The sequence below is a fragment of the Cygnus olor genome, chromosome 21 (genome assembly GCF_009769625.2).
Source record: "Cygnus olor isolate bCygOlo1 chromosome 21, bCygOlo1.pri.v2, whole genome shotgun sequence".
Lineage (NCBI taxonomy): Eukaryota > Metazoa > Chordata > Aves > Anseriformes > Anatidae > Cygnus > Cygnus olor.
The window spans coordinates 5801027-5827440 of NC_049189.1; the positions used below are offsets into that span (position 1 = coordinate 5801027).

At 37.9% G+C, this 26414-nt stretch overlaps 1 protein-coding gene and 1 long non-coding RNA gene across 9 annotated transcripts in view; one reads left to right on the top strand and one right to left on the bottom strand.

Moving 5' to 3' along the window:
• The window catches only part of VPS13D (vacuolar protein sorting 13 homolog D), a 90876-nt gene that overhangs the window by 55478 nt on the left and 8984 nt on the right, over window positions 1–26414 (top strand). For all 4 annotated transcript variants that reach the window (XM_040533913.1, XM_040533915.1, XM_040533914.1 and 1 more), the window contains 2 exons: window positions 10867–10999; window positions 12549–12744. In XM_040533913.1, the coding sequence (XP_040389847.1) occupies window positions 10867–10999; window positions 12549–12744 (329 nt within the window). The remainder of the gene's footprint in view (window positions 1–10866; window positions 11000–12548; window positions 12745–26414) is intronic.
• LOC121058412 overlaps window positions 11012–26414 on the bottom strand; it is a 38043-nt gene continuing 22640 nt past the window's right edge. For 2 of the 5 annotated variants that reach the window (XR_005814191.1, XR_005814194.1), the window contains 2 exons: window positions 18160–18226; window positions 16127–16256 (listed from right to left, as the gene is read on the bottom strand). This is a non-coding gene — a long non-coding RNA (uncharacterized LOC121058412). Of the gene's footprint in view, window positions 12211–16042; window positions 16257–18159; window positions 18227–26414 lie in introns of those variants that run through there. The other 3 variants (XR_005814192.1, XR_005814190.1, XR_005814193.1) reach the window with 2 other exon arrangements.

Genomic DNA, 26414 nt, shown 5'->3' on the forward strand with positions numbered 1-26414 from the left:
CCAATAGAGTATGTTTCTTTAGAGTTTCCTTTCTATAAAGTGTTGTTTCCTCATTGCAATCACATCTGTAGCAACAGACTCATAAATCTTTCTTTAAAAGGCACGAGCCTTCCTACATTTCCCACAAGGGCAAGGTCATTCTTTGAACTTTGGAGTCATTTGTAACCAAGGGTTTTGTGAAGGAAGACTTTCAAAGGCAGAAGGGCAGTTGGATGCTGAACTCCTCTCAAAATTCAACAGGAGCTGACTGTCTGCTTCCCGTTTATACCTTTGAAAATCACCCCATGGACTATTTATCTGTCTTCCCAGGTATTGTTTTTTCTCCTTGATATATCCAAAATGTCTGAGGTGCAAGTCTCACACAGTTGCCTTTTAAAAATCTTTTTGTATCAATTATATATCTGTCCTCTCAGAACAAGTGAATTCTTTCCCTTAGGAAGGCTTAACAGCACATTATGGGAGCTCATGGATTACTCTTCCAAATATTCTGCTACACGGAAGATAGTCATAAAGAAGTCTCAAATAATAAGGATTGATTTGTTTGTATGTTTTACACTGCACTTAGTCTTCTAGCAGATTTAGATGCCTAAACCAGGAGTCTCCATATGATACGAAGTTGACATTTCAGGTACAACTTGTGACATGCTATGTCCATGGTATGTTGTAGAACTTGACTTTCTGCTCTACCACATATATGCCTTATGCTTGTTAAGTTTTGGTAAAGAACAAAACGGGGGAGAGGAGTGTATAATTCCAGTTACTCAAGAAAAACGTAACTGAAAAAATAGATCATTTTCATCTTGCTCCCTTGTTGCTTTCTGTAGGGAAAGCACTATTAAGTATCCTAGAGGTCCTTGTCTATTGCACCTTATTCTGCAGAGCTGGTAACTGAAGTAGTCAAAACTAGATAAGCCTCTGTTCTGCGTATAAATTGATGGCTGGAAAAAAAATCATTTTTGGTTGTTTTGTGTGCCTGAGTTTCAAGTGTCTTAAACAAAAGTCTACACAAGAGTTTAAGATGAGTTAGATTTAAGGTGTGAATGGATAGATAGATAAATAAACTTAAAGACTGTAATCATCACGTTAAATCTAACACTGCACGACTGAATTGAAAAGTAAGCTATTTGAGTTGTATCTGGTTTTGTAATTTTATTGCTTTTCTATTTTATAGTTCTGTTGATTATTCCTGTAATGGCTTTTCCATGCATTTCAGAACATGCAGTGGGTAATGCCTTCTTTCAAGTGGATAGCTGCAGCATATTTAGGTTGGCACAAAACCTTAGGTTAAATAAAGTTCACTACGGAGAGTTTTGTAGTTTTTATCCCTTGGAGACTCAAAGTTCTGTATTTTAAAAAGTTCTTTGATCCTAAATATAGACACCTGAGGGAATTTCATTCCCTCTGAATGAAGATTTCTATAGTTGCCATATGCGTAGAAATGTCTTGAATTCTTGGCATTCACCCTTTATTTCCCCCTTTAGGCATGATAGTTCTAAATCCTAAGTTATTCCTGTTTCAGAGGTGTTTCAATTAGAATTGGATATAGAACGCTGAGTTACTGTCTGAAGAAAAATGTTCCATAGCTTATATACTCTGAATGGAAAATTAAGCATGGCTGAACCTATTGCTGGCAAATAGGTGTTGCGCTGACATAAGAAAATTCCCGGTTGTAAAAGGTTTGAAAAATAAATCAGCTTCTCAATACTGTATTTTGTGTCTGATCCGTTTGACCCGTATTAGGAATTCTGTTATCTTTTGTGAGTTATGAGCACATAGTAATGTAGTTGTTACGGCTCTACAGCTAGGCTTGGTTTCTGTGTTACAAATATTGGATGGAAATGATCCTCTCCCCCCCAAAAAGAACTTACTGACGTTTTTTATGCACAGAAAAATAGTGCAAAACTTTCTCAATATTTCAGTGCTTTTGTTTCGGTCCACCTTGTTCTGGCTTTGCAGTATTCCCGTTCTTCACATTCCAAGTATGTCACTTGAAATAAGCTTTCTGTCGGTTTTGAACAGACAGGAGCTAGTTTATATGTCCCTTTCCTTGAATTAAAGGAGAGATTGCAGTCTGGTTGCCAGGGATAGGAAGGTTGTAGGCTTTACGTTCACCCAACCAAAAAGAGCAACCAAAACCAAGCGTTGTCTTGCTTGTAGGTAAGATAGTGACATAATTTTATTTCTCAAGAAATACAGAAATTTCTCAAGGTTTTTTTATTCCTAGAAGTGATTTATACAGTTCAGGTTAAAAGTAGTTTTACCTGTGTTTTCTGACTGCCTCCCTGTCTGTCTTTGCTGTCTTTTTTGTTATGATTCGTTTTTGATTAAGATTTTTCTCCTCATATCTTCCCCAATTTTGCCTAGGGGCTAGTTTCAGCTTGTTCAGGTAATGCATCCAGGTGGCACTGCAGATCATCTTCAGTTTAGTTTGCATTTCATTCTAAGACTGGCAGCACATGTGCAAGATCAAGTGCTGAGCAGTGAAAATCAGTATGAAAACGTGAAGATTATGAGAACCCGTGATGGAAAGTAATTGAAATTTCCAGGTAGAAATTTTCAGTGCTGGGGGGAACACAATAGATGAGGCAATTTTACCTGTTTCTAACCATTTTAAAAGGTGGTAAGATTTATGGCCAATTAATGACAATCAAAAGCCATGGGAAGTGTCACCTCTTACATTCAAAGCACCTGGTATTGTGAATCTGTATCTTTGAAAGAGATTTTTGGGATAAGAAGTGAAAGATTAAGGATCACATCTGGGAACTTTGAAGGATTATATTGTTGTTCCTGTCTTTCATTCATACCATGGGATAAAATGTGTGTTGCTAGCATCCTGATCATAAGGTCCCTTCAGAGTTTGAGTTAAATTCAGTGTTTATTTTCCAAAGCTTCTTACACAAAGTGTTTCTGAACCTGCTTTGACTACAGTGTATCTTTGTGTGGAGAAAGGGCATTGGTAAAATCAAACAGAAAATATGTATTCTTGTGGGAATAAACATTTTGACCTGGACTTGATGTCCTAAATGTGCCCATTCAGAATCCAACTGACACACTGGTGGAGGCTTTGAATTAGCCTTTCCAAGAGAAATTCCTCAGTAGACAATGAGGATCCTGACAAGTGCAAGCAATGAGATGTTTGGCTTTATGCAGAAATCTACAAGTGACCATCTCGACAATTTATTAAAACTTGAAGCTTTCTTTTTACACCTGTCTAGAGCTTTACTTTGAAGGATGTTACCAGCTGATTTTCTTGCAAAATAAAATACAATATTCTTGTTTTGCTGACTCACTGGGAAATGAGGTGAACAAAGGAGAATTTGAGATGTAGTATGCAGAGTGCTGCTAAAAGCACAAACTATAAAATCAGAAATGAACAGTTATCATTAATGATAAAATGAAATTTGGTCTTCACCTACGGTTTTTAAATGGTTAGCATGTCATGAAAACAATCACGTATATCCCATGTATCACAATTAGAAACTGAAAGAGAAAAAATGGGATGTGGGTTTGAAATTCATCACTCCAGCCTTGACGCAAGACTAAGTACGCCACCCTACTGTATATTTTAAGAGGGAGCACATACAAAGTTGTGTATAATATGTTAAGCAGTACAAATTTAAACTTGAAATTCTTTAGATTAGTATCGCCGAGGAGGGAAGACAATATTTTTACATCCAGAGGAGGTGGCCAAGGTTATCTTCTGGAGCTGTAACAATAGATAAGATGATTGCCATCAGTTTTACAGATCTGAGTGAGTCATCCTTCAAGGAATTGTAAGCTATTTACACTGCACAAACGATGGCAGGCCAAAAGAGGCTTGCAGGAGGTTTCCTCCAAAAATCTAATGGAACACAGAAAGCCGCTGAGGTTTTATAATAGAAGCTTCTTGTGCATCCCAAGTGCGGTCATAGGTGAAAGCGCAGAAAATGGGACTGGCAAGTCCGGTGTATTGCTGGAAGGAAGCACACTGCAATGTAAGCACTGGAAATAACGAAGTTGTTGTATGCAAGTAGCAAGGGGGTTGGTGAGGGTGATGGTTAAAAACAATCTGCCACAGCGCGAATACATTGTTGTTAGGTATTAACTCAAGGAACTGGACTAGATCTCTTCAGGGTTTTTTTGCCAGCTTTCAGTATGTAGAGGTGTGTTTGTTGTGGTTTTTTTTTTTGTTTAAGGAGGGGGTGGAAGAGAGCAAGTAATACCATTCCCCAAAAATAAACAAACAGGAAGACCTTAAAGCTTTGCAAGAGTTAAAGTGGGGGGGGGGGGGGGGGGGGGGGGGGGGATTATCTGTTAAGAGTATTAGTTGTTTAATAAAGCGCAGTTGTCCTCCAGATGAACCCGCCAGTGACTCTGCAATTGGGGTCATTCCAAGTTCATGCTGTGGACTTTTGACTGCCTTCTGTGTATGTGAAAACAGCCGGCAGTTCCTGCAGGGATCACTCATTCAACCCTGTAACACAAAACTATTGCCAACGGGCACCTGCTGGTGCAGCCTCCCAGGAGGTCCCCGAGGGCAGCTACCCAGCTCATCAGGCAGCTGGGGGACAGAGCCAGCGGGGCTCCCCCGGGACACCCGGCTAATCAGGCAGCCGCAGGCAGCGCGTCAGGGGGCTTCCAGATCACCCGGCCAACATGCCGTTGTCAGGATGCATTAGGACGCTCAGTTAACGATGGGATGTGAGCTAATTAAAGCTCCTTTCCTTCGCTTATATGACAGAAACAGGGTTGGAGATCGCTGCACGGGATCTCAAGCAGCATATGCTTGTTCGGTGGGAAAAGTCGTTGCCTCCACTTAGTTGTCAGTAATTTAGAGAGGGTCAAAGTTTATGTATCTCTTAAAATGAGAAGCTGATTATAGCGTTTTGCTGGTTTGGTATTTTCTAAATTAGGGCTGTATCAGTTTTGTTCATAGTTCCATTACGCATTTCTCTCTGCGTGATTTGACCTGGTTATAAATGTCTTGGGCTTGGCCTAAACCATCCTCTGTGCTTAGGGTAGCGTTCAATAGTTCACCTGGCATGGAGTAATGTGCAAAGGAAAGTGTAAAAAGCATGTAACATATAAATTTGTCTGAAATCCCAAACCTTTCTGACTGAATACCTGGGTAATCATTTTCTTAGGAAACTGACTGAAGCCATGGTAAATATATTTTGTGGAGCAGCTTCAGATAGGAGTTTTAAATCTGAGAAATAAACGCTTGTTATGTTTTCAAATACTCAAAGCATTTTGTTTATTAGTCCCAGAACAATGTACAGCTGACCAAAGAGAGAGGTAAGAGGAGGAAGCTGTGTTGTCTTTCTGCCTACTGATGTTTGTAAAATGAAATATGTAGTGTTTGCCTCTTCCACTTCTTAACAATGCACAAGTAAAGAAGCTGCTCTGAAAGTTATTTTCATGGTAAGTCACAGAAACGTATTAAGTATTATTATTAATCTTGAGACATCACAATAAAAGTAAGGGAACTTGGACTGAAGAATTTCCTAGACACCTTTATCTGTCCCATTGTACCTAGTCATTGTGTGTATCAAAGAATACTGCATTTTACACTTTCTAAAGAATAACATCAAGATTTAAGGATGGCTAACTATTCTGAAGCAGGGTTTCTTTACCATACCAAATCCCAGCAGCATGTACATGTCGACTTAGCCTGTAACTTGTATACTGAGATTTCTGCCTCCATGCACTGAGAGAAATACATAGTTTTGAATCATTGTATTTTACTCTCAAGTCACCGTAAAATCTTTCTACCTCTAAGATACATATAACAGCTTTGAGAGAAGTAGGAAATAAAAATAGTTTTGAATGATATTGCTAGAAGGCAAATAACCACAGGGTATTAAACTTAGGTGGGCATTAAATGCTTAGAGGTAGTCCATTGTATTTAATCGCTCGGCTGAACAGTACTGCCCAAACTTCTATTCAGCAGGGAAGATGTGGATGTGTTCTTTTTGTTTGTTTTTTAAACAAAACTCCAAAGCAAGTAGCCTCTACATTCTAATGATATCAATTTCCTTGAGTTTACTATGTAAGTTATAGATATATGTAAGATAACTGTTAAACATACATAAAATGTGTTGACGTTTTATTATATTTAAATATTATCTAAAGAAACAAATTATCATTACATGATAAAAAAAACACCTTATGAGTCTTAGAAAAAAAATAAGTAAAACGTTTTGTATAAGATAAGTTTAACAATATATACTTTGGGGGGTGTTCAGTATTTCCCAGCTAATATTTACTGTATTATTCCTTTCAGTCTGTACTGTGATGCTTCTTGCTTCTGTTGGAAGTACATCAGAAGGCAAATGTCAGGGTAGCAGAGGGGAGGAAAATGCAGTCCCGAAATTAGGGACGTAAGGAAGAGTGTATTTAACAGAACTCTTGTTCAGAAATCTGTTTATTGCTGTTCTTTCCCTATCAGTTAATTACTTACGCAGCCTTTGTTTCCTGCAATAGGCAGCTCTTCTCTTTCACGTAGACACTTGGGTATATTTAGGGGAGTTACTGCTGAAACTGTGGAATGACTTTTAGTCATCATGACTAGGGATTTTCCTGTTTTGGAAAATGCAGGAGTGTATGTGAGAAATGAAGATGACATAATTCACAGTTTGCGTTAGACTTTCCAACTTTAAATATATTTTAAATACTCTTATCTACTTTGCTAAAGTAACATGCTTACATTGGTGCTTTGGTCTCTGAGAACCAGGTACTGAGATAAAAGCATGAGCATCACCAGTGTGTGGTGTCTGGGGCTAGAGTTGCACAAACATTTTTAAACAACTTTCTAAAAAGAAATTCTGCAGAGCGAGGCTGAAAAGTGAGTAAACCCTGTGATTTCTAATTTAAATGCAGTTTATTATGAGGTTTGCACAGAAGTTATAACTGACCTATATTTTATTTAAATTAGTCACTTTCTTCCTTAAAATTCCTTGGAATGTTCTACTTTGCTCAGTCAATAATATTTGTAAAAGTACAATTCTCTGATGCTAGAATTACAATGGAATGTTTGGACTAAAGTCATAATTGTGTATTTATCCTTTTGGGATGTCCTTAGAGAACAAGGCAGTGCCAAGAGCTTAAAAAGACTTTAAAAGATTAGTTAAAACTGATTTCCATGCTGTGTGCCTCATGCATCTGGCTTAGAGGCAACATGCAGTACAAAGTCTAGAATTAACTCAGTTTTCATTTGCTTTGAATTCTTCTTGTGCCCCGTAAGTCTTATTATTTGGCGTCAGCCTTGGCCCCCAGACACTGTGTATGGTATTATTTATTTATTTGTTTCCCCTGTTGCTTGAAACAGCAAGGGATACATTGTCAGTTGTAAAAGTTCTTGTGGCGTATCTTCCTTTACTATTGGGCCTCTAAAAAAATAAATCATGAGTAGATTAGTGTTCTGTATATTATTTCAACTGCTTTAGCAGATCGTGGTAGCTATCAATATTGATGGATTACACTATGTAAATGTGAAACAAGAACTGATGAGTAATCGTAAGTTTACTTGGGACTATAAACGCAGAATGGGTAAGGCAAAGACAGCATTAGGTAATGCTTATTAGTGATAAGCTGAAGTATTTTTAGTACCTGAAATGACAGAACTTTAGTTTGTCTGGACTTCAGTAGCCTGGAAAACCAGTACTTAGCTTCAGTCGGAGATGCTAGGTAGACAAGTAAAATACCTGCCTTCTTACGTGTACCTGACGTGTCAACTTGCTTCATTCAGTAGCAGGGAAAGGATTTGTAAAATGGGGAAGAACTCGAGATAAATACCAAGTTGCTAAGTTCTTTTTTGGTAAGCAAGTAGGCAAAGGACACATGAACGTGGAGGAGGAAGGGGGCTAGGTTTTAGAAGTCCCTTGTTTAGTTTTATGTTTGTTCCGTAGATGGGCTGTATTTAGTTCTGTTGGCATTTACACGGTTCTTAACTAGCCTTTGAAGTTATCACGTCACACCTTATTAACAAAGGCTAAGGAAGACAAGGGTGGATAACACTTTTGTTGTCACCCTTGTTTATCTGGAGACTATTTTCCACATGATTGGGTTAACAACTCAATAAGCCACCATCACTGCTCTTCCATAAGTCTTAATATCTTAACATCTAATATTGCGCTTCCTAAAGGAGGCATCTAAAAGCAAGGTCTCTGGGCCAGGGGAGAGGCAGGGAGGAAAGGCAAAACTGGTTTTATGCATTAACGTTTTCAAGTATCCCTTACAAGTTGGTGTTTAAAACAGACTTAAACTGCTTTAATTTCTAGTGCTTACTCAGGTTCCTGAACCAGAAATAACTTGCTACTGCTGAATGATGTTTTCATAATACAGTGATTTTAGTCTGCACAGACTGGGCACAAGGGTGTATTTTATTCTATGCTAGGATTTTTTTTTTCCTTGTTATAGGTAGGTACAGTCATGTTGTTGAAAAAGGCTCGGAAACTGAAAATATATCTGAGGTGAAAGGAAAAAGATGGTTAAAAACTTCTGATATCCAGCAGTTGTTTCACTTGTGGTATTACATATATTGGGTAACTTGAGATGACGTAGCTCTTGTCCAGATCATGAGCCAGGATAATGCCAATACCACTATTAAGTGTGAATCTTTATTGCAGATAAGCCTAAACTTGGCAGCAGAAAATGGCAAGTTGCTCACTTGCTCAGCAGACCTTAATGTGACTTACTAATGCCTGTGAAATGTCCGGTTGTTATTATTTGCTTTTACACTTAATAGAGAATATGATTTTAACCTGTGTACATATATTTTTCTTTTTCTCCTCCTTCCTAAGCAGATAAATCATTATTACATTAAAATTCTTTCTATGCATGAAAAAAATGAATTGTTATTGAGTATTAGGTGTCAAATTCTGCTTCACTGAGGAAGGAAAAATATGACAAAATAACAGATTGTACTTAGCAGGAAAGCTGGTGTAGTGGAGCTGGTTAATTAGACAGGACAAAAAAGATACCAAAAGGTGTAAAGAAAGCTTACCAGTTTTATCAGTATTAATATGTTGGTTTATTCCTGCTTGCTGCTTGTCTAATTATGAACTAATGTAGCTTTCAAAATGTATCCCTAAAAGATAACTTGCAGGACTTGACAGGTTCCTTAATGAGATTTGATATTTGAAGGCCTGTTGAGCATTTTAATTTTTATAGCAACTCCTCTAATCCTTACATCAGGTTGGTTTGTACTTCTAGGCTAATTAAAAAAAAAATCACGTCTACATTAAGTTCACATGGAGGTCAGAAGTAATTCAGTCAGTGATGGCTATGCTCTGCTTAGTGTCCATATGATCAAGAAGGGTCATGGGACTTTATTTTCATTCATGTTGTTAAAACCTGCTTGTTTAGATAATTGGAGCTGTTGCACTAGTTTGTCTTTGAGCTGGACAGAAGTATTTAAAGCACAGGAGAACTTGTCACTGGTGAAAAGGAACCCAGCCTTGAAAACGCTGATAGAAAGAGGGCATTGCATTGAGCACGTGAATTAGCTCTTTGTCTGTTTCTTTTCTCATCTTTAGTGTATCAGGATTTCATACAAGGTTTAGTAGACTTTAGGTGCATACCTTAATCATGTGTTTGTTTTTTTTAATATAAATTATATGGATGCAAAGGAGACTGTACAAAGCAAAAGCTAAGCTGAGTTGTGGAAAGCAATGTCCATGTACAGTTGTTAAAGAATGAAGTACTTGTCACAGGGGAACTGTGATCAGCGCAGGAAAGGATTTCACCACTGCTGCAGACATCCAGTATCTGATATTCCTGTGGCATCTGGTACATTCCCTAGCCATGGTCTAAAACACAACAAGGCACTAAATTATCTTAAATAATAAGTTTGTTTATTGAAAGGAGAAAATTTTAAGAACGCTGATGCTAGTTGAGGGAGGTACAGAAGGTGAACAAGTGTGCATAACCCAATATAGCTACCTATTGGAGATTATTATAGAAAAATGCTTGCTAGGAACTCCTTGCCATAATAGTATCTTGAATATGAGGTAAAGTTACAAGATTTTTTTTGTCTCCCCTTTTTTGGAGCCTCCCTCCCCCCTTAAGCTTCTGTTTTGTATCTGATTACATCAAACCTGAAGGTCAACAGATCACAATCGATCACTTTTATTTGGAACTTTTTCATTGACTGATACTCAGTAACGGTTAGAGTTCTTGGAATAAATCCTGCTTGGACTTGTATACGTTCTTTTATCTATTTCTCAACTCTCCCCTCATACTGTTAAGTGCAAAGAGTAAAACTGTGCCAGACACAAATTTAAGGTTCCCTTTAGATTTTTGTTCCGCAGTTCATTGTACCTGTGGACACTTACCAATTTCGCCATCTTGCACTAGATCAGCCCATGTGCCGCAATGAGTGTGGTCCGACTCTTTTCAAAATAGAGCCAGCCATTTCAACATTGTGTTACTAAAAAGAATTTAAGCAACTCTTGCAAATGTTTCAGTCTCGTGTCAGGAATATTTGCCTCGAAGCTTTTCACATATCTTTGCAGAAGAAAAGCTTTGTATCTAAACATTCTTTTGAGTTTTCTGAAAGGTTACAGTTGGGTCACTAGAACTTCTTTCAGTACATCTTTCACAGGCTTCGTTTCTTTTGGCTTGACCACCACAGTTGAGCACCTATTACGGTTTTGACCATCACCTCAAGATTTAAGTTGCATTAATAGAAAGCACAGGTTAATGGACTTCTTCAGAACTTTCTTCATTCGGAAAAAAAAAAAAAAAGCTGGAGTAACTGTGCATGTGTTAAAGAAAAAAAGTATGAATACATATTTCACAACTAAAATACAGGATTTTCTTCAGTAAATCTACATAAGGGAAACAACTTTTTTTCTTTAAATAACAGAAAAGGTTGTTCTCTTACAGTTTGCTGGGACCTTGTCAGATGGTTTGGGTAAGACAATGGATAACAGACACCAAACCGAACGAGAATACATTCGATACCACGCTGCAACCAGTGGAGAGCATCTTGTAGCTGGAATCCATGGACTTGCACATGGTAATCCTTAACTGTAATTTCAACTTGTTTCACTCTTAAAGTAATGAGCAGATAGAAAAGAACAGTGCACTACAGTTTGTATTAATCTTGGGTGATTAGTTGCAGCCCAAGAAGTTTAAAGTAACATTTCACCAGTTTGTTGATTTTTTTATTTTTTTTTTCTTTTAAGTCTGGTAAGAACTAGAGTAATGAATTTGTGTAAAAGACAGTGGACTAGTCGTAATTTGGCCAGAATCTCACATCAATTTAGCTCATGATTTATCTGTTGAAGAGAGTGAAATCAATACAAGCCAAGTTTAAATCAAATATTTATATTTTGCATCATCTTGACTCAGTTTGTTTAAATGTCATTCTTTGAGTGCAATTGTTGCAGCCTGTATAAAGATAGTCTTGCATTTACTAAAATGGCGATCTTTTCTATGCTAAGCTAAAGTCTTTACGCTGGTGTTTTCTCATAGAGACCATGCAGGTATTCGAGTGGATCATAAGAGGTCTCTCTCATACTGGTGTGTTGTAAACTCTGGTGTAAGCAATATCAGTATAAATTGTGGAAAAATGAAATATTTCAGACTGCTGAGAAGTCAATTAAAAGCATTTAATTGTGTCATCCAATAATTAATAGGACTGTTTTAATTTCAGTTCTGTGGAGTTCTTATATGCTGCCCATCCCCCCACCCCAAATCCTATCTGTTGAAGTGGAGGAATTAACCATAATCTACAGTTATTCAAGAGAAGTGTTTTAAATACTTGGTGCTATGCGCTTCTCAAGTTTTCAAGATGCAGCCTGGTCTGTACTTAAATTATAGTACTTAAAAGAACACCTGGCTGCTGGAAAGCTAAAGAGCCAGATGGTGTGAGCATTTTTATGTCTTAAGCCAGTTCATCAAAAATCGTGAGATTTTAATCATGAAGATATGATATCCATCCATAAAGCACATTCTCAGTTAATATGAGCTGTTTCAAGTCTTTTGAAGTCTCTTTAAGTTCTTGATTTCTTCTGAGCACTTAAATTCTCAGTGACAGAAAAGTTCACAGAAATGTCCTTCGGCAGCATCTCAATTAAAATCACATAACGCCAGTTTAATGTAGTTGACTTTTTCCAGTGTACAAGTGCAGTTTTACATTTCTGTCTCAAATTGTATAAGCTTTTGTGGTAAGTGAATTTTGTCACACTCTGGGTAACCACTTCACCTCGGAAATAGATGACGACTCTGTAAATACACATGGGGAATAAAATAGTATAGAAATGTAACATGATATACATTTAATGGGTTAAATCTTTCTGTGGGATATTATCCATGTAATTTGTTTGTAATGTCTGTGTGCATGCATGTATATACTGCATGGGTTTAAAAATATATGTTAATGTATAAAGTATAAAATTATTAGCTAATGAGTTGTAAAACAGTTTTTGTATTACATGTAATGCACAACACATTTTTATCAAGCTTGACAGTAAATCTTAGGCAGACAACATCAGCTGGAACAAAACTGTGTCATTTTTAGAGGCAATACTTCTGGCTTACTTTGCTGTTCTTGTCTTCGCTAGGTATCATTGGAGGATTGACAAGTGTAATAACTTCAACAGTTGAAGGTGTGAAAACCGAAGGTGGTGTCAGTGGTTTCATATCAGGCCTTGGGAAAGGCCTGGTTGGCACAGTAACCAAACCTGTGGCTGGAGCTCTGGATTTCGCATCAGAAACTGCACAGGCAGTGAGGGACACCGCCACTCTGAGTGGCCCCAGGTCAGTAAGCTGTTTCTATTTCCGGTCAGTAAGCTGTTTCTATTTCCAGTCAATAATATTGTAAAAATGCATCTTACAATACCTGCTGCAATTTCAAATCTGGTATATTTCCTTACCCAAAGGAACAATGGTTTTCAAATCAAATATGCTGTGTGCTATTAGTGATGTGGCCCATTTTAATCAACTTGCTTTTTCCTTGGCAACTTTTTTCTATGGTGTCTGTTTGTGCTCTTGTATTAGTAAAATTTGCACAGAAAAGCTGCAACATAAAATAGGAATTCCTAAACTACAGCATTAGACGAAAATTCTAATTTTCACTTTGTACAATGGTTCTTTTTTACCAGAAGTGTGGCTATATGCCCTTATTTGCACGTGCTCATTTGTTTACCTGAATGTATGTGGGTGGATGTAGGAGTCAGCACATCTGGACAGGTGCACTGGCTTCCTTCCTGTGTTCAGTGAATAGCATAATGTGGCCTTGACAAAATAATGATTATCTTTAATGTAAATGAATATTAGCACTGACTGTGAATGTGGAAGAGGGAAAGGGCAAAGTTTTAAAAGCCTGCTCTGAGAGAAGACTCTCTATTCTTTGTGGCCAAGAGTTTACTTTAGATGATAATACTATGCCAAGAAGTCCTTCTGTTGTATGCATGCAGGATCCTGCATGCTGAAGTGAAAGAAAATCCTAAGTAGATTTTATTGTTGGAAAGCTTAGAGAAAAACGTTTGCGAAACGTTGGGTTAGTTTGTCTTCCCATTTGGCTTTTCCATTTCCTGTGTTTTATGATGCCACACTTAGAATCCTGAGGTGCCTACCATCAGTGTTTCAGTAAGGAACAATAAGCTTGATGAAGTGTGACTGAGATGCAGGAAATTTCACAGAACGAACCTAGGTGTACTTTGTTGTGAAAATGGCAGTGTTTACATGTATGTCTCATGTATTTGGTACTTAGCTTGATTTGTAAAGCCAAGAGGTTAAGGATTACAATTTGGTGAGTAAATATGTATACATAAAATTACACAAGAACTATAAGCGCATCCCCTGAGAAAACACTGTTTTGTTTGCGTGTTTCCTAATGTTGTAAGTGTGCAGATTTATTTATTTATTAAAAGGTGGGGAGAAACACACCTGGCTATTTTGTTACTTGTCTCACCAGTTGAGCTGTGTTGTTACTACCGTTTGTATCAGGATGCACATATACTTAAAATTTGTGTTTTGAAATATTTCTCTGATCCCAGGCTTTATGCAGGAGCAGTGATGTTAGCAACAGTTGATAAACCAGACAGGGTACAGGAAAGGGAGGACCCCCAGCTAACCTTATCTCCAGCTTGTATTTGCCTGTGTGGCATATTTCCCTTTAACTTGTTAACTGTCAGTTATGAGATTAGGGCAGATGAGCTGAACCATGTTGTAGCTTCCAGTGAATTCTGAAATACTGTCGTTGTACACCAGCACTGTGAAATGACATTCATTTACATACATTGTGAAAGTGTCTAACCTACCAGCCTGCTACAAGGGAAAAAAAAAAAAAAAAAAGAGAGAGAAAGAAAAAGCTTTGCCACTTACTACAATTCTCCAGTGAACAAAATCTGATCAAAACTTTTCTTATTAGATAAATGTGGTTGGGAATATATAGATAATGGGGATGGAGGACGCACAAGCTATAAGCAATCTTGCACCCATGTTCTGTTTGGTAAAATTTTTTGATATATAACGAAGCAACCAAATTGTTTTTTCGGGGGTATAAAAAAGAACAACAAAGGATTTGTACGTTTTTGGACTTCTGTGTACCAATATCCCCCTGCTGCATTTGTTAACTGTTCAAATATGTGTGGTTTGGAATCAAAATAGAATCGTGTTCCAAACCCAAGTTGCTGGCTCCTGTTAATTTTCTGTTTTAAGTATGCTGGGCCATGTAGACTCTCCCAAACTAAGTATATAAAAACAGATAACTGATGAAAATAAGTTTATGTCAGTAACTGATCTCAAGTGTAGTTCTGAACAATTGAACACAGTAGGAATAATAATAAGCATGGTGAGAACTATCTTAACCTTATCTTGACTGACAGCTTATCTGCAAATTTCAGGTATTCGTGCAAAAAAGTTTTGTGAAACAGTTAAATACAGTTGCATTTAAATGGCACAGTACATGACCATAAATTAAAGGCCCTTGCAAATTTTCATAATCATATGGTTGAATCTAAACAACAACAACAAAGCCACAAAACAAACAAAAGCCCTGAAATTATGCTGCTTGACTTTAATTACTGAATTATTGGAACAGTTTTCCAAGAGATGGGGAATTTGAATTTAGGCTGTAGGTTCTGCTGAAAGGCATGTCCCAGCAAAGTCACTGAATTTTTGTAGAACACTGAAGGAGACTCTGTAGCTTGTGTTACTCAGTGATCATGCTACATGGACATCAGTCTCTTTTGGCTTCAAATGTATTGATTTGTACTGGGATTCATGCAGCTAGCAACAACCCTGTGAACTCTGTGTACAGAACATGGAGCCAAACTTGTACAGCTGAGACACAGACGATGGCTTTATAGCTTATTGCAGTAGTTTAAAATGTGATGTGTTTGAAGTGCAAGAAAATATTTTAAAACCTGACTTTAGGCTGGACTTTCTCAAAGCTAATCTTAAAAGTTATTAATATATAATGTATTATGTTTGTAATTTATGAATAAAGCTGTCTTAATAGCTTTAAATTTTAATGCAGAGGATAAATGAAAACAATTGCTGACAATGCAGTATACATCTCATTTATTAAAAGTTAATGCCTGTGACTTGATACCTTTTTTGAGTGAGTTTTATGTGTTCCAAGTACTGCAGTATCACATGCAAGAGTTCTGATTATTTCCATATTTGTCATATACTGCCAAAAGTCTTAAAGACCAGTTCAAAACAGGAAAGCTGTTTTGTCTATAGATATGCCTGGAAAGCTTTCTCCTAGAAACATGTTTTAACTCCTAACGCAGCATATCTTAAAAGAATATATATTTAGACGTGTACCTAACTTAACAGGTAGTGCACAATACTGCCATCATGCTTTCTCTCAGACTTCTGCTAGGGTCAGAAGTCTTGCAACATCTTAGTTAATTTTGAACTGTTGTGAGGGTTTGTGTTGTCCTCAGAACACAAAAAGTAAGGAGATTACTTCATGACCTACTAAATTCTCATCAATTCTCAGTAAGCTAGACTACATTAGTTAAGAATAGTTTGAGATTTGCAAGTTGTTAATGGTCCTGGAAAGTTCTTCTGTAAATATTTGATTCTTTTAAATATGCTTCACCTGGAAAGAAGCAGCTCGTTCTGGTTATTTGTTGTTCACCACCTCTCACACTATCACTCAGAAATGTGCAATGAGGTTGCAAAGTGCAACAGCACAATGCTAGCAGTAGGGTTTCATTTATTTTTCTCCTTCATGTGTCCATCTCACTGTTAGCTGTGGCTCTGGCTGTAAGAACAAAAGCAGTAGACTCGAGAGCCAGAGAATACCAGTAACCCTGCAAAGAGGAAGTACAAAATATTTAAGTAATTGTATGGAAGGTCATCCTAGCTAATATACTGCAAAGAGGATATTCTCAAGGTTCTCAAGTTCTGAAGGTAAATATTGCTTGAGAATTAACAACTCTGTATGTGTCCCAGGTTCCTTCCCTACCTTGTTCTAGATCTGACTTCGAGTCTTTACCGTACTGTCAGTCATGCGGACTGCGGTGAACTAGACTTTATTCTCCTGGGAAGCCCTTCGCAAAAGTTTTGTCCAAGTTAGAGATATTACAACTACCAGCTAGCATGCATTGTGTTGTGTAAATCTGGAAATGGTTCATACAGTACGGTTGAGCTGATTTATCAGACTGATCTGTAAATAACACCAGCACTGTGATTTCCTTCATATCCTCTTACCTCTTTTCTCCCAGTGGGATAATAGGCCTTTATTATGAACTGTTTTCTCAAATGATCTGTTCTTGGTTTGTTGTTGGGGGGGGAGTTTGTTTATTTATATATTTATCTGAGCAAGTTTGTCCCTTTATCTCCTGTGGCACCATGTGAAATCATGTAGCCACTTGCCTTTTCCTCAATGTTAGCTCTACTGTCCATCTTTAGTTGCTGTTGAACTTTTTTTTTTATAGTTTTAAATTTTTGTTAGTCTGTCCAGATTCTTCCATCACTGTTGTTGAGCTACTTTGAAATCCCCCCAGTCTGTAAGTTCCCATCAGTATTGTGTGAAAAGGGACTGTCATATCCCCACTCAGTGACAAGCTGTACTCTGCAAGTCATCCAAAACGGTGTTGGCTCGTTTTACTGCCATATCACATTGCAAATTGATGTCCAGTTTTCTGCTTGCTATTTTCCCCCAAGAGTTGTTTTGTTTTGTTTAACTGCTTTGCAAATATCTCCTTGTCATTTAATATTTGCATTCTGGATTATTTTTCCCTAGATGAACTGGGTTGCAGTTTTGTAGGTTGAATCCATTTCATTTCCTGCCATATTTCTGACCTCTTCAGCTTCTTTAGTACTTCACTGTCCTCACTGGAGTTTTAAACACCTTTTAGTTTGTCCTCTGCAAATATAATTTTATATGCTGCTTTTACTAGATCCTTGAAGTTAAGCAAGTCTGGTTTTGCGCCCCCACATTTCGCATCAGTAGACACTTCTGTTTAATTGGTTATTTTCTGTTACCAGTCTCACCTGCTCAGTATTACTCTGTTAGGTTTTAAATTTATCATTGGTAACTTTCTGTTGTTCTGTTGGAGATCCCGTTCAGTTCTTCAAATGTCTACTCTTGTTGTGTGGGTGAATGTAGATTTTCTTGCGGTGGAAGTAGTTCCTCAGACAGGAGCCCCACACTTGTTCGGTATGGATACTTTTATCTCAGAACTTGAGAATTTGATTTTTTTTCTTGAAAATGCATTTCTCAGCTCTGTTAGTTTCTTAACTAGAAAAAGACACTAACCCAGCATCTAATCACCTAAAATTACTTCACCTTCAAATCAGACTACCCTTAAGAATGAGCACAAAATAGCCCTCTATTCCTTTCTGCCTATTCAGAGACTTCTTACTGATGTGAGTAATGAATGTGACTAATGGGGATTTCTGTCAGAAAAGTCTGAAATAACGATTGTGTTTGCCTGTAAGTGGAATCCTGTCAAGACTGCCTTGAGTCAAGACTCCACCTATTTCCCTGTAAAGCTCTGTTGAAGGATTTCAAGCGATTGGGGCATCTCAGTTACTCCTGTTTCTGGAATATCTAAAGCCTTGAGAAGTGGGGATGGAGTGCACTGGCAGCCCCTATTTCACTGTGTTTCTGTATCTCTACATACTCATACAGTGACTAAGAAATCAATCTTTGGGTAATAAAGCTTGTTTTTCAAGAAAGGAAAGTATAATTTGCAGAGTGATAAGTACCTTCTTTTGCCTTTTCGTTCTGTCTGAGTCCAGGAAGGAAGGATAGTAGAGAGAAACCCAGGAATTTCTGTATGTGAGAAAGAAATGCACTGGCTGTTACTGGACTGGTGGGTGGCCAGGGGGGCTTTTTTTTTGCCCCTCTGTTTCTTTGCTCCCTCCTTCAGGATTGACAGACTGGGCTGCCTTTCTCCTCTAGGACAAATTGCTAAGGAATAATTACTTGGGAGCACAGCCTGTGTTCTGCACAGTAAAGCAGAATTTGCTATGCATGGTTGAAGAAAATAGTTCTGATGCATGCAGGTTTTTTTTTAATCCATGGGGTATAGTAAAAGAAGGGGAAACCTTTAAAATATTCAGGTTGCTTAATCTTATTGTATTGTAGGGTTTATAATTCTAGAACCGCATGTATAAAAATGTCAGTTAATTTCCAGAACAATACACGGTTCATTTTCTGAAAGCACTGTTAGCTGCTTAGCACCCAAAAGAAGCTCAGATGATGCAAAGAATCCAAACTCTGCATGAACATATCCTTCTCCCTTTCCTTTTTAGTGGGATGAATCGACATAAATTGGTACCAGCTGTAAACCAAACTATAATGCCTCTTTATGCACTGCTGCAAATACCTTTACATTTAAATAGTATTTCAAGGAGGTTATTGCTAGATATATGTGTTACTAGATATCATGTAAAATGCATTTGGAATAGTTGTGAAATCAGTTGTCTTTACAGGCAGTTTTCTCTGTCCCCTTTTTTGAACTTGACCCAATTTAACTATTCTGAAGGAGTGGGAGAATAAAACCAGTGTTTGGATGCATGGCATCTAGCTAACGCTTCATTAATATTGGATAGATGTGGTCACTTTCACATCTGCTGTATATGAATGTTTTTATTAATAGGAGGTTTTGGGGGCGTTGGGGAAAGCAATTACGGGCTTGTGTTAGGCGATGTTTAATTGTACAGGTCTCACATTCAGCATCTATTACACATGATTAGCCTCTGGAGCCTGCAAGCTAGAATGAGCAGCAGGGCCTGACCTGAGGTAGGTAAACTTGAAAGCAAACGTCTTACCTATTTTTAAAATGACACCTCTTCAAACTGGAGGATTAGAGTTGCTGAGGCTGTTCATTAGACCTTCCATTTGCATTTCACTTCTGATTTTTGTGTACCCTACGTATTTGCAGAGTTCTAGATGCTTTACATTCCAGTTGGTAGTGCTAACCTTTACTTAAGCATTGTGTAACTTCCTTCTGTTTAAAGCCTTCTGCTCTGCCATGACAGAATGTATTCCTACTCTTAAAACCGAGTGAAAGATTGCTTTAAAGAAAACTGTGTGGTCACTGGCTTCACCACCGGTAACGCTTCTGTTAACATTAAAAAGGGAGGCTTTATGGGTGCCTGAACTGTAATTCTTAAGACCAGTGTCTCTTTTTTAAAGTAAGAAATATTTTTCCACTAAAACGTCAGTGTTTAACTTGACATTTAAGGACAGAAAGATACCCTGACTGCATACATGCTGTTGGCTAAGGGACAGAAAGGGACAGAAGTATAGGAAAGGAATGTTGCGAGGGGAGAACATGTGAATGAAAGTAGAAAACATTAAAGTGAATAGTGCTGGGTAGATAACAGAGCATGAAATATGAAATTGTGTTTTGCTTTTTAGATGTCTGTTCATGGTTATCAACAAATAGTTTCAAAAAGATAAATGAATACAAAGTTCTTATTGTGATAGTCCCCACAAAGCTGAAAGACTGGCTAGCACCTTGATAACTTACAGCTAGGGGTAAGTATGTGTCCATCACTGGTCAAACAGTCCAGCACTGAGTGGAGCACATAGCTTTTACCTTAAACAAAAGAGCATTCCTGTGGCTGGGATCAGAACAGGAACCAGGTTAGGCTTCATTTCACAGAGTACAATAATTGGTTTTGAAAACATACGCATTTGCGAGGAAAAAGCATATTGTATTAGACCAGTCTGGTGGGAAAAGAGACAACTAAAAATCAACATCATGGGTACGCGATATCCTTCTACCCTTCTCTTTGGGACAGGCAGACTTTTACAACAGGTAAATATGTTTACTGGTTTAGGTTATATGTCAGGTACTGTCATGTAGGCCTGGTGTAGTCTGTCAGAAACGTAAGCAATTTTACAAAGCTTCTTCTGAAAAGAGCTGATAAATCCCTTGCTGGATTTGCCACAGATTTATTCTACCACTTATACTTTAAGTGGCAGTTAAGAGGACTGGATTCAGTCTACAAAATGAAATTCCTATGCTGTGTGTCCACTAGTATTTAGCTATTAACTTCATTTCCATAGGATTTTAAACTAATTGGATGCAAAGATATACACTGAAAGGAATTCATGTAGACAGGGAGAAAAAATTACTTCCTTAGAAATATTTGTATTTCTACAGCCTCCATATTTTGCCCAATTACCTTATGTTTCAGCAAATGCTTTCAAACAACAACACCAAAAAGTAAAAGGAACATTTAACTGTGTTGTATGTTTCCTATTTTCTGTCATTCCTGTTGGTTTTTTTTTTTTAGATCCTTCCTTACTCAGAAAGCCCTCTGCTAAATGATACCTCTGTTTCAGTGTATTCTAGGCAATAGTTGTTGATTTTAAACTATTATGCAGAGCTTCAGACTTAACTAGTCTGCAAGGATGCAAATCTGTGCAAAAGTATCTCCTCAAATGGAATTGGGGAGGCTTTGAAAAAAAAGTTAATGTGTTAGTATCAGCAGAACAAGCTAAAAAGTCTGCAAAGACCAGGCAATAAAGTACTCACAATTTCCATTCACAGATCTACTTGCTTAGAATTAGGTGGGATGTTAAAAGCCATATATGCACCAGAAATGGACAAAAACTTTATTCAAAACAGACGCGTCTCTTGGAATGCATCAGGACAAATCATCAGACTGCATTAAACCAGTCGGACTCGATCCCCAGAATTGAAAACATTTAATGCACGTTCTGTGGGTTTTTATAATGTCTTTTGGACATGTTATGAGTATTTTCAGTTCATAAAAATAGTAGAAAAGATGAAACTGGTGTTAATGCAATAGGAATATAGCATTTGTTTATTTACTAAAGCACAAATGGCACGAACTGCTCGCCAACGCAGTGGCTTTATGACCTCGTGTCCTGAAATACCTGCTGGTTGTGCCAGAAGGGTGAAGTCTGGTACAGCAGGTCTAGGGCAGCTTTCTGGGAATAAGTTTTACTGGTCTTGTACTGCTGAAGGTAAGCATAGATATTTTCAGTACATGGATACCTTTTATTATACCCATAATCAGTAAGAGTCATTGTGGTTTTCCATGTATGTATCTGTTTCTGTTGGATGTATTTGGAATACTATCTTTCAGGTTGTCTTTCCAGTCACTTTCACTCCAAATGATTTTGCCTTGCATCACTTTAAAGGTTTCTTTACATCCTTCATTTTCATGTCCTGTATCAAGTGTCCTTTAATTACCACAGTAATAAAGCTTTGAGGGGAGAGTATATTCAAAGGTAGACTGTTCCAATTCCAAGACCAAGCATGAAGACGTAGGAAATGCCAGTTATGTACAAAGTGAAAGTCTTCTCTACATCTGTACTTCCAGTAGTTGTGTGTTATAAGAATTACTTCCCACTAATTCCTACCAAGCACAAATATCATGGCAGCAGGTTCTCAGAGGTAAGTTTAGAATGATAGAAATATTAGAAAATGCCAATGGACAGGTAGTGCTGTTTGCACTGACAGGTTTTATTTTCAAATTGAAGATGCAGCATTGCAGTAAAATTAATACTGTTTCTAGATAGTATTTTAAGCCAGATTAGTTTAGGTTCATAGTTGTGTGGTAATTACAGGCTTACTTGAAAGCAAGTGACCTTGCGACAAGGTATGTGCTAACATACTGTTAGCCTGTTTACCTGCTACTAGACAGACTTTTTTTCCTTTGTCATTAATAGTGAGGTTTTATGTTCAGTACTAGTCCAGAGTCTGTATATGGGAGCCCAGGGCCTGCTGGGATAGGGTTTTACACTTGTGCTGTCCTTTTGCCCTTCCACTGAACTCTTTTCATTTCAGTCATGAGCAAACAGTCAGTGCCTGAACTAACAACCCTGCAATCCTCCAAAGCACGCCTCGCTTACAGTACCAAACAAAGGGAGGCCCGCGTGGGCCGGCCCAAGCCAAGGAATGCAGCTTCGGGGTTCTGCTCCATAAATTTAACCAGCACGACAAAAAGGAGATAATATGAGCCTTCGTGATGATCTGAAAGGGGGAGGTTTGTGTCCCATTGATTGCGGTCTGGCCTATTGCCAGGCCCCGAGCCTGACCGACAGTTGAACCATATCGTTAAGGCGTGTAATACAGCTCAAGTCTTGTACAGCAGCCAATGAGTACATATCCAGAGGGCAAAAGTTTATAAAGAGTTGAGGCTGTCCTGTTTAACCCTCTCACACTGCATGTAATATATACTGCTGCCATTCAGAAATAGTCACATTGCTATTAAAAATGTAAACTTTCAACTTTCTTTACTTGGAAAAAATACATATGTGTCCGATTTCTAATGTGCAGCAGATTTATAAAGTGATCTGAGAAAAATATGTAAAACTGATCCTTTTAAAAAAAAATCCAACCCACTTTTTTTCAGTACTTTATCCATGGAGTTAGTTACTTTTGTGTTCAGAGATGTCTTCTGGGTTGTTATACAAACTCTTTCATACAGATGGAGCTATTTATTGCCTTGATGTCACCTCATTTAGCATGGGGTTGGTATTTTTATAGATAATTTTTTCACCTAATGTTGCTGTTAACATGTGGAACGCTCTTTATCAGTTTTGTGAGCACCAGCCAGTTGATTTAAGTTATTCTTGCAACTCTTAACTTTAAAGATCAAAACAAACTTTCTGAGGAGCTTTATCACTTAGTGAAGTTTGTTCTAGGAGACTTTGCCGTTCCTGTTGCAACACCAGTTGTACTGACTGAAAAGTATATGAAGGAGGGTGTGAAGAGAAAATGCATAGGGCCAACATAGTTTCACATAGTTCTTCATGCACAACTAGCAGGTTACTGTTGAGCAGGAGCCAGTGATTTGCTTTCTCCCTGAAAGAGGATTTGCTTTCCCAAAAAACTAGCAGTACAAACAATATGGTATCATTTCTTCAGTAAGGCAAGTTCGGCTCTTGTTCAGATTAGGTGTTTGCAAGAAAGCCCTGCTAAGAACTGCATCTTTTGTATGGGAGCATGCATCAACACCTTGGTGAGACAGGAAACTTCAAGGTGAGAACTCTAGTAATACTGTTCTGCAGTCAATACAGGAAGAGCCCGTGATAAATTGGAAACTGAGAATGCAATGTTACCTTTTTTTCTATGTGTAAAGGTTGATGATATCAAAGTGCTTGAAAAAGTATTAAGTTTGTCACACTGTTAAGTAGTCAGAGGTGGAGAAGTACCAAAGGTTGAGCACTGGTTGATGCACAACTGTGGTAAGTGCCATGCAGTTGTCCAGTATACAAGCACATGTAAATTACATATGCAGCTCGTGGATTTCTAACATGGATGTTTTAATAATGTGTCATTTCGGTGAGTATATCTGCTGCTCCCCATTTATAAGGAAGTGATTCTTGATGTCAATTTCTTCTCACTTCCTTTTGAACTTGGAACCTGAAGAGGTTGTATGCAATCATAATCCCAATGAATAGTATTCAGTTTTGGTTTGATGTTGTACACAAAAGAAAGGGGGGAGGGGAGAAAATAGCTCCATCTCAAAGAAGTTGGCAGGAACAGCCTATATGATAAACAGTTACTTCTTCAGCATGCTGCGGCTCTCTGAAAAGCATATTGGGTCAGATAAAGGTCTTCAGTATCTGAGCTGGTAGATCCCTCAAAAGAGGAGGGATTTGACTGTAACTGGGAAGTTTTAACCCTAGGCACCATTTATTTGCATGTTTCTGCCTGAAACTAGCATTTTGGGAACACATTTAACAAGTACAATATATTCCATGTATTTGCTGGAATAAACGGTGCATATAAGCTTCTTCAGATATGCAGTCAGCAGGGAGCTGTCTGGCTCATGATTTTACACATTCTTGCATCTAACTGAGGTATTCTAATGCCAAATCCAGTACTCAGACTGCACTGCGTGCATATTTGTAACACACCTTAAAAGTATCTGTGTCTCAATTGGTGAATGAATGCCATCACAGATCTCTGCCAACTCTCTGGGTTTCTGGTGGCAGATTTTTCCAAGAAATCATCTGCCTATTGGGAACTGCACCCCTAAAGCCCAACACAGGGAAGTGGGCAACTTACTTACGAGTAGGAGATATACTATTACCATTTGCTGGTACAGTCACAATGAAAACATGAAAGCTAGATTGTCAGAAAGTTCTCTGAAACTGGGCCCAAGTCATGTAATGTTTGCATTCTCAGATGCAGAGAACACATGGTTAACAACTAATGCTCTCTGTCCCTTTATGCTCAGTAAACGTGGAGTACATTCCTGCTTATTGCCATGGTGCAATATTTGAAACAAAGTACATGTAAGTATATCAATAAGGAATCATGGAAATGGTGGACTTTTACTATTTTGCAAAAGTATGATAGGAAGTACAGGCCTTACCAGAAATGGTATACATTTGCTTTTGTTTGTTATTCTTATGATCCTGTGGTATGAGAACATCATCTGTAGTTCTGTTGTGATTGTTGAACTTTGAGGTCATTCTTTAATTGATTCTGGGACTTCTTATGCTTCACGTTGTGCTCTCCAGTCATGGATTTATAGGACAGACAAGTGCTGTCCTCATTCTGTATTTTGTGGAGATGCATCATGCATGGGATGATGGTACTTACTGAAGGGCTGCAGGTAAAATTGTCTTGAACAAATGTGGCAAGTATTTTAGTTATTGCATATTTTATGACAGAAGATGCAAGACTATTCCTCCTTTAACTTACCAGATTAAGTCTCTTTTCAGTGTCTGAAATGGACTAAAACCTCCTCAGACAAAGTAGTCACTGTATTTATGAAGCAGACTTTTTCCAGAACCACACAGGTAACAGATTTAGCATTATTTCTCCAAAATACCAGCAGCAATTGAATTCATAGGCTTATACTACCTGCCATTTATAATGGAAGCAAAGACAGAATTTGAGCTATACCAGAACCAGTAAGTTTATTGCTTTAAATGGGTTAGAATGACGAGGCTGTAAGACTGGTAACCTTTATGAACACAGTGCATTGATGATAGTGGCTGGAAGTTTTTGGCAGCAAGAACTGGGTCTAGCTGAAGAAAATTATTAGAAAGTGTGGGAGAGCCCTGTGGCTAGAGAGAGAGACCTCGTTGGAGGCTTACATGGCAGATTTGCACACCAGAGTTTGTCACCTAGAATGGACTTAGCATAGGTGTCAGTCAGTCAGTACAGCAGCTGAAGTGTCTGTGAAGAGCCTTTTCTATTCAATACTGTTTTGATAATGCCAGAATTGCGTCTCTTGGCAGTTAGAGCTGTTGTTTGCATTGAATTTTGGGTGTCCTTGTGCTCTTCTGATTATGGATCAAAATCTGTATGCAGGTTATATGTGGCTCAAGTTGCCTTTTTAAATGGGTTCGTAGTTGCCACTGCTGCTCTGTTCCCAGGACAGCAGATATTAAATTGTACAGGTACACATCCTAAATGGAAAGTCATAGTGATTGCTGTATTGGTCACAGTGTTTTTTTTTCTTTTTTCCTGTTGCTTTTTTGATCGCAGGTAAAGTTGGAGTATTCTGAATAATAATTTGGGTGTTAGTACTAAGGAAACTGAAGGGTGTAATAGCAAAAGTTGGTGCATTTTTGCATATAATTTTAGGAGTGTGATGTTTTGTTTTCACAGACTATAATCTGTTGATAAACAGTTTGTTACCTTCTGTTTTTTTTTTTTTTTGTTTGTCTTTACAAAGCAACCTAGCTACACTTCAAGGAAGTGTTTAGAGACTGTCCAGAGGACAGTCAAAGGTGAGTAACAGTTTTGAGAACAGTGCTGTGCACCTCAGATACCCTAAGAGCTAAAGCCATAGTGAAGGAGGAAGGATAAAAAATAATTCCCTAAAGCGTGTTATGTCTGTTGTAGAACATTTTTCAATCTAAGTTGGTAAATAATTCTCATCAGTAAAATATGAACAACTTCCTTATATGACTGGTCTGTGATCTGTTTTAATTTAAAAAATTCTGGCTCAAAACTGGTCAACTGAATCACAGGAATCCTGTGAACCATTAAGCAAAAGCCAATCAATTA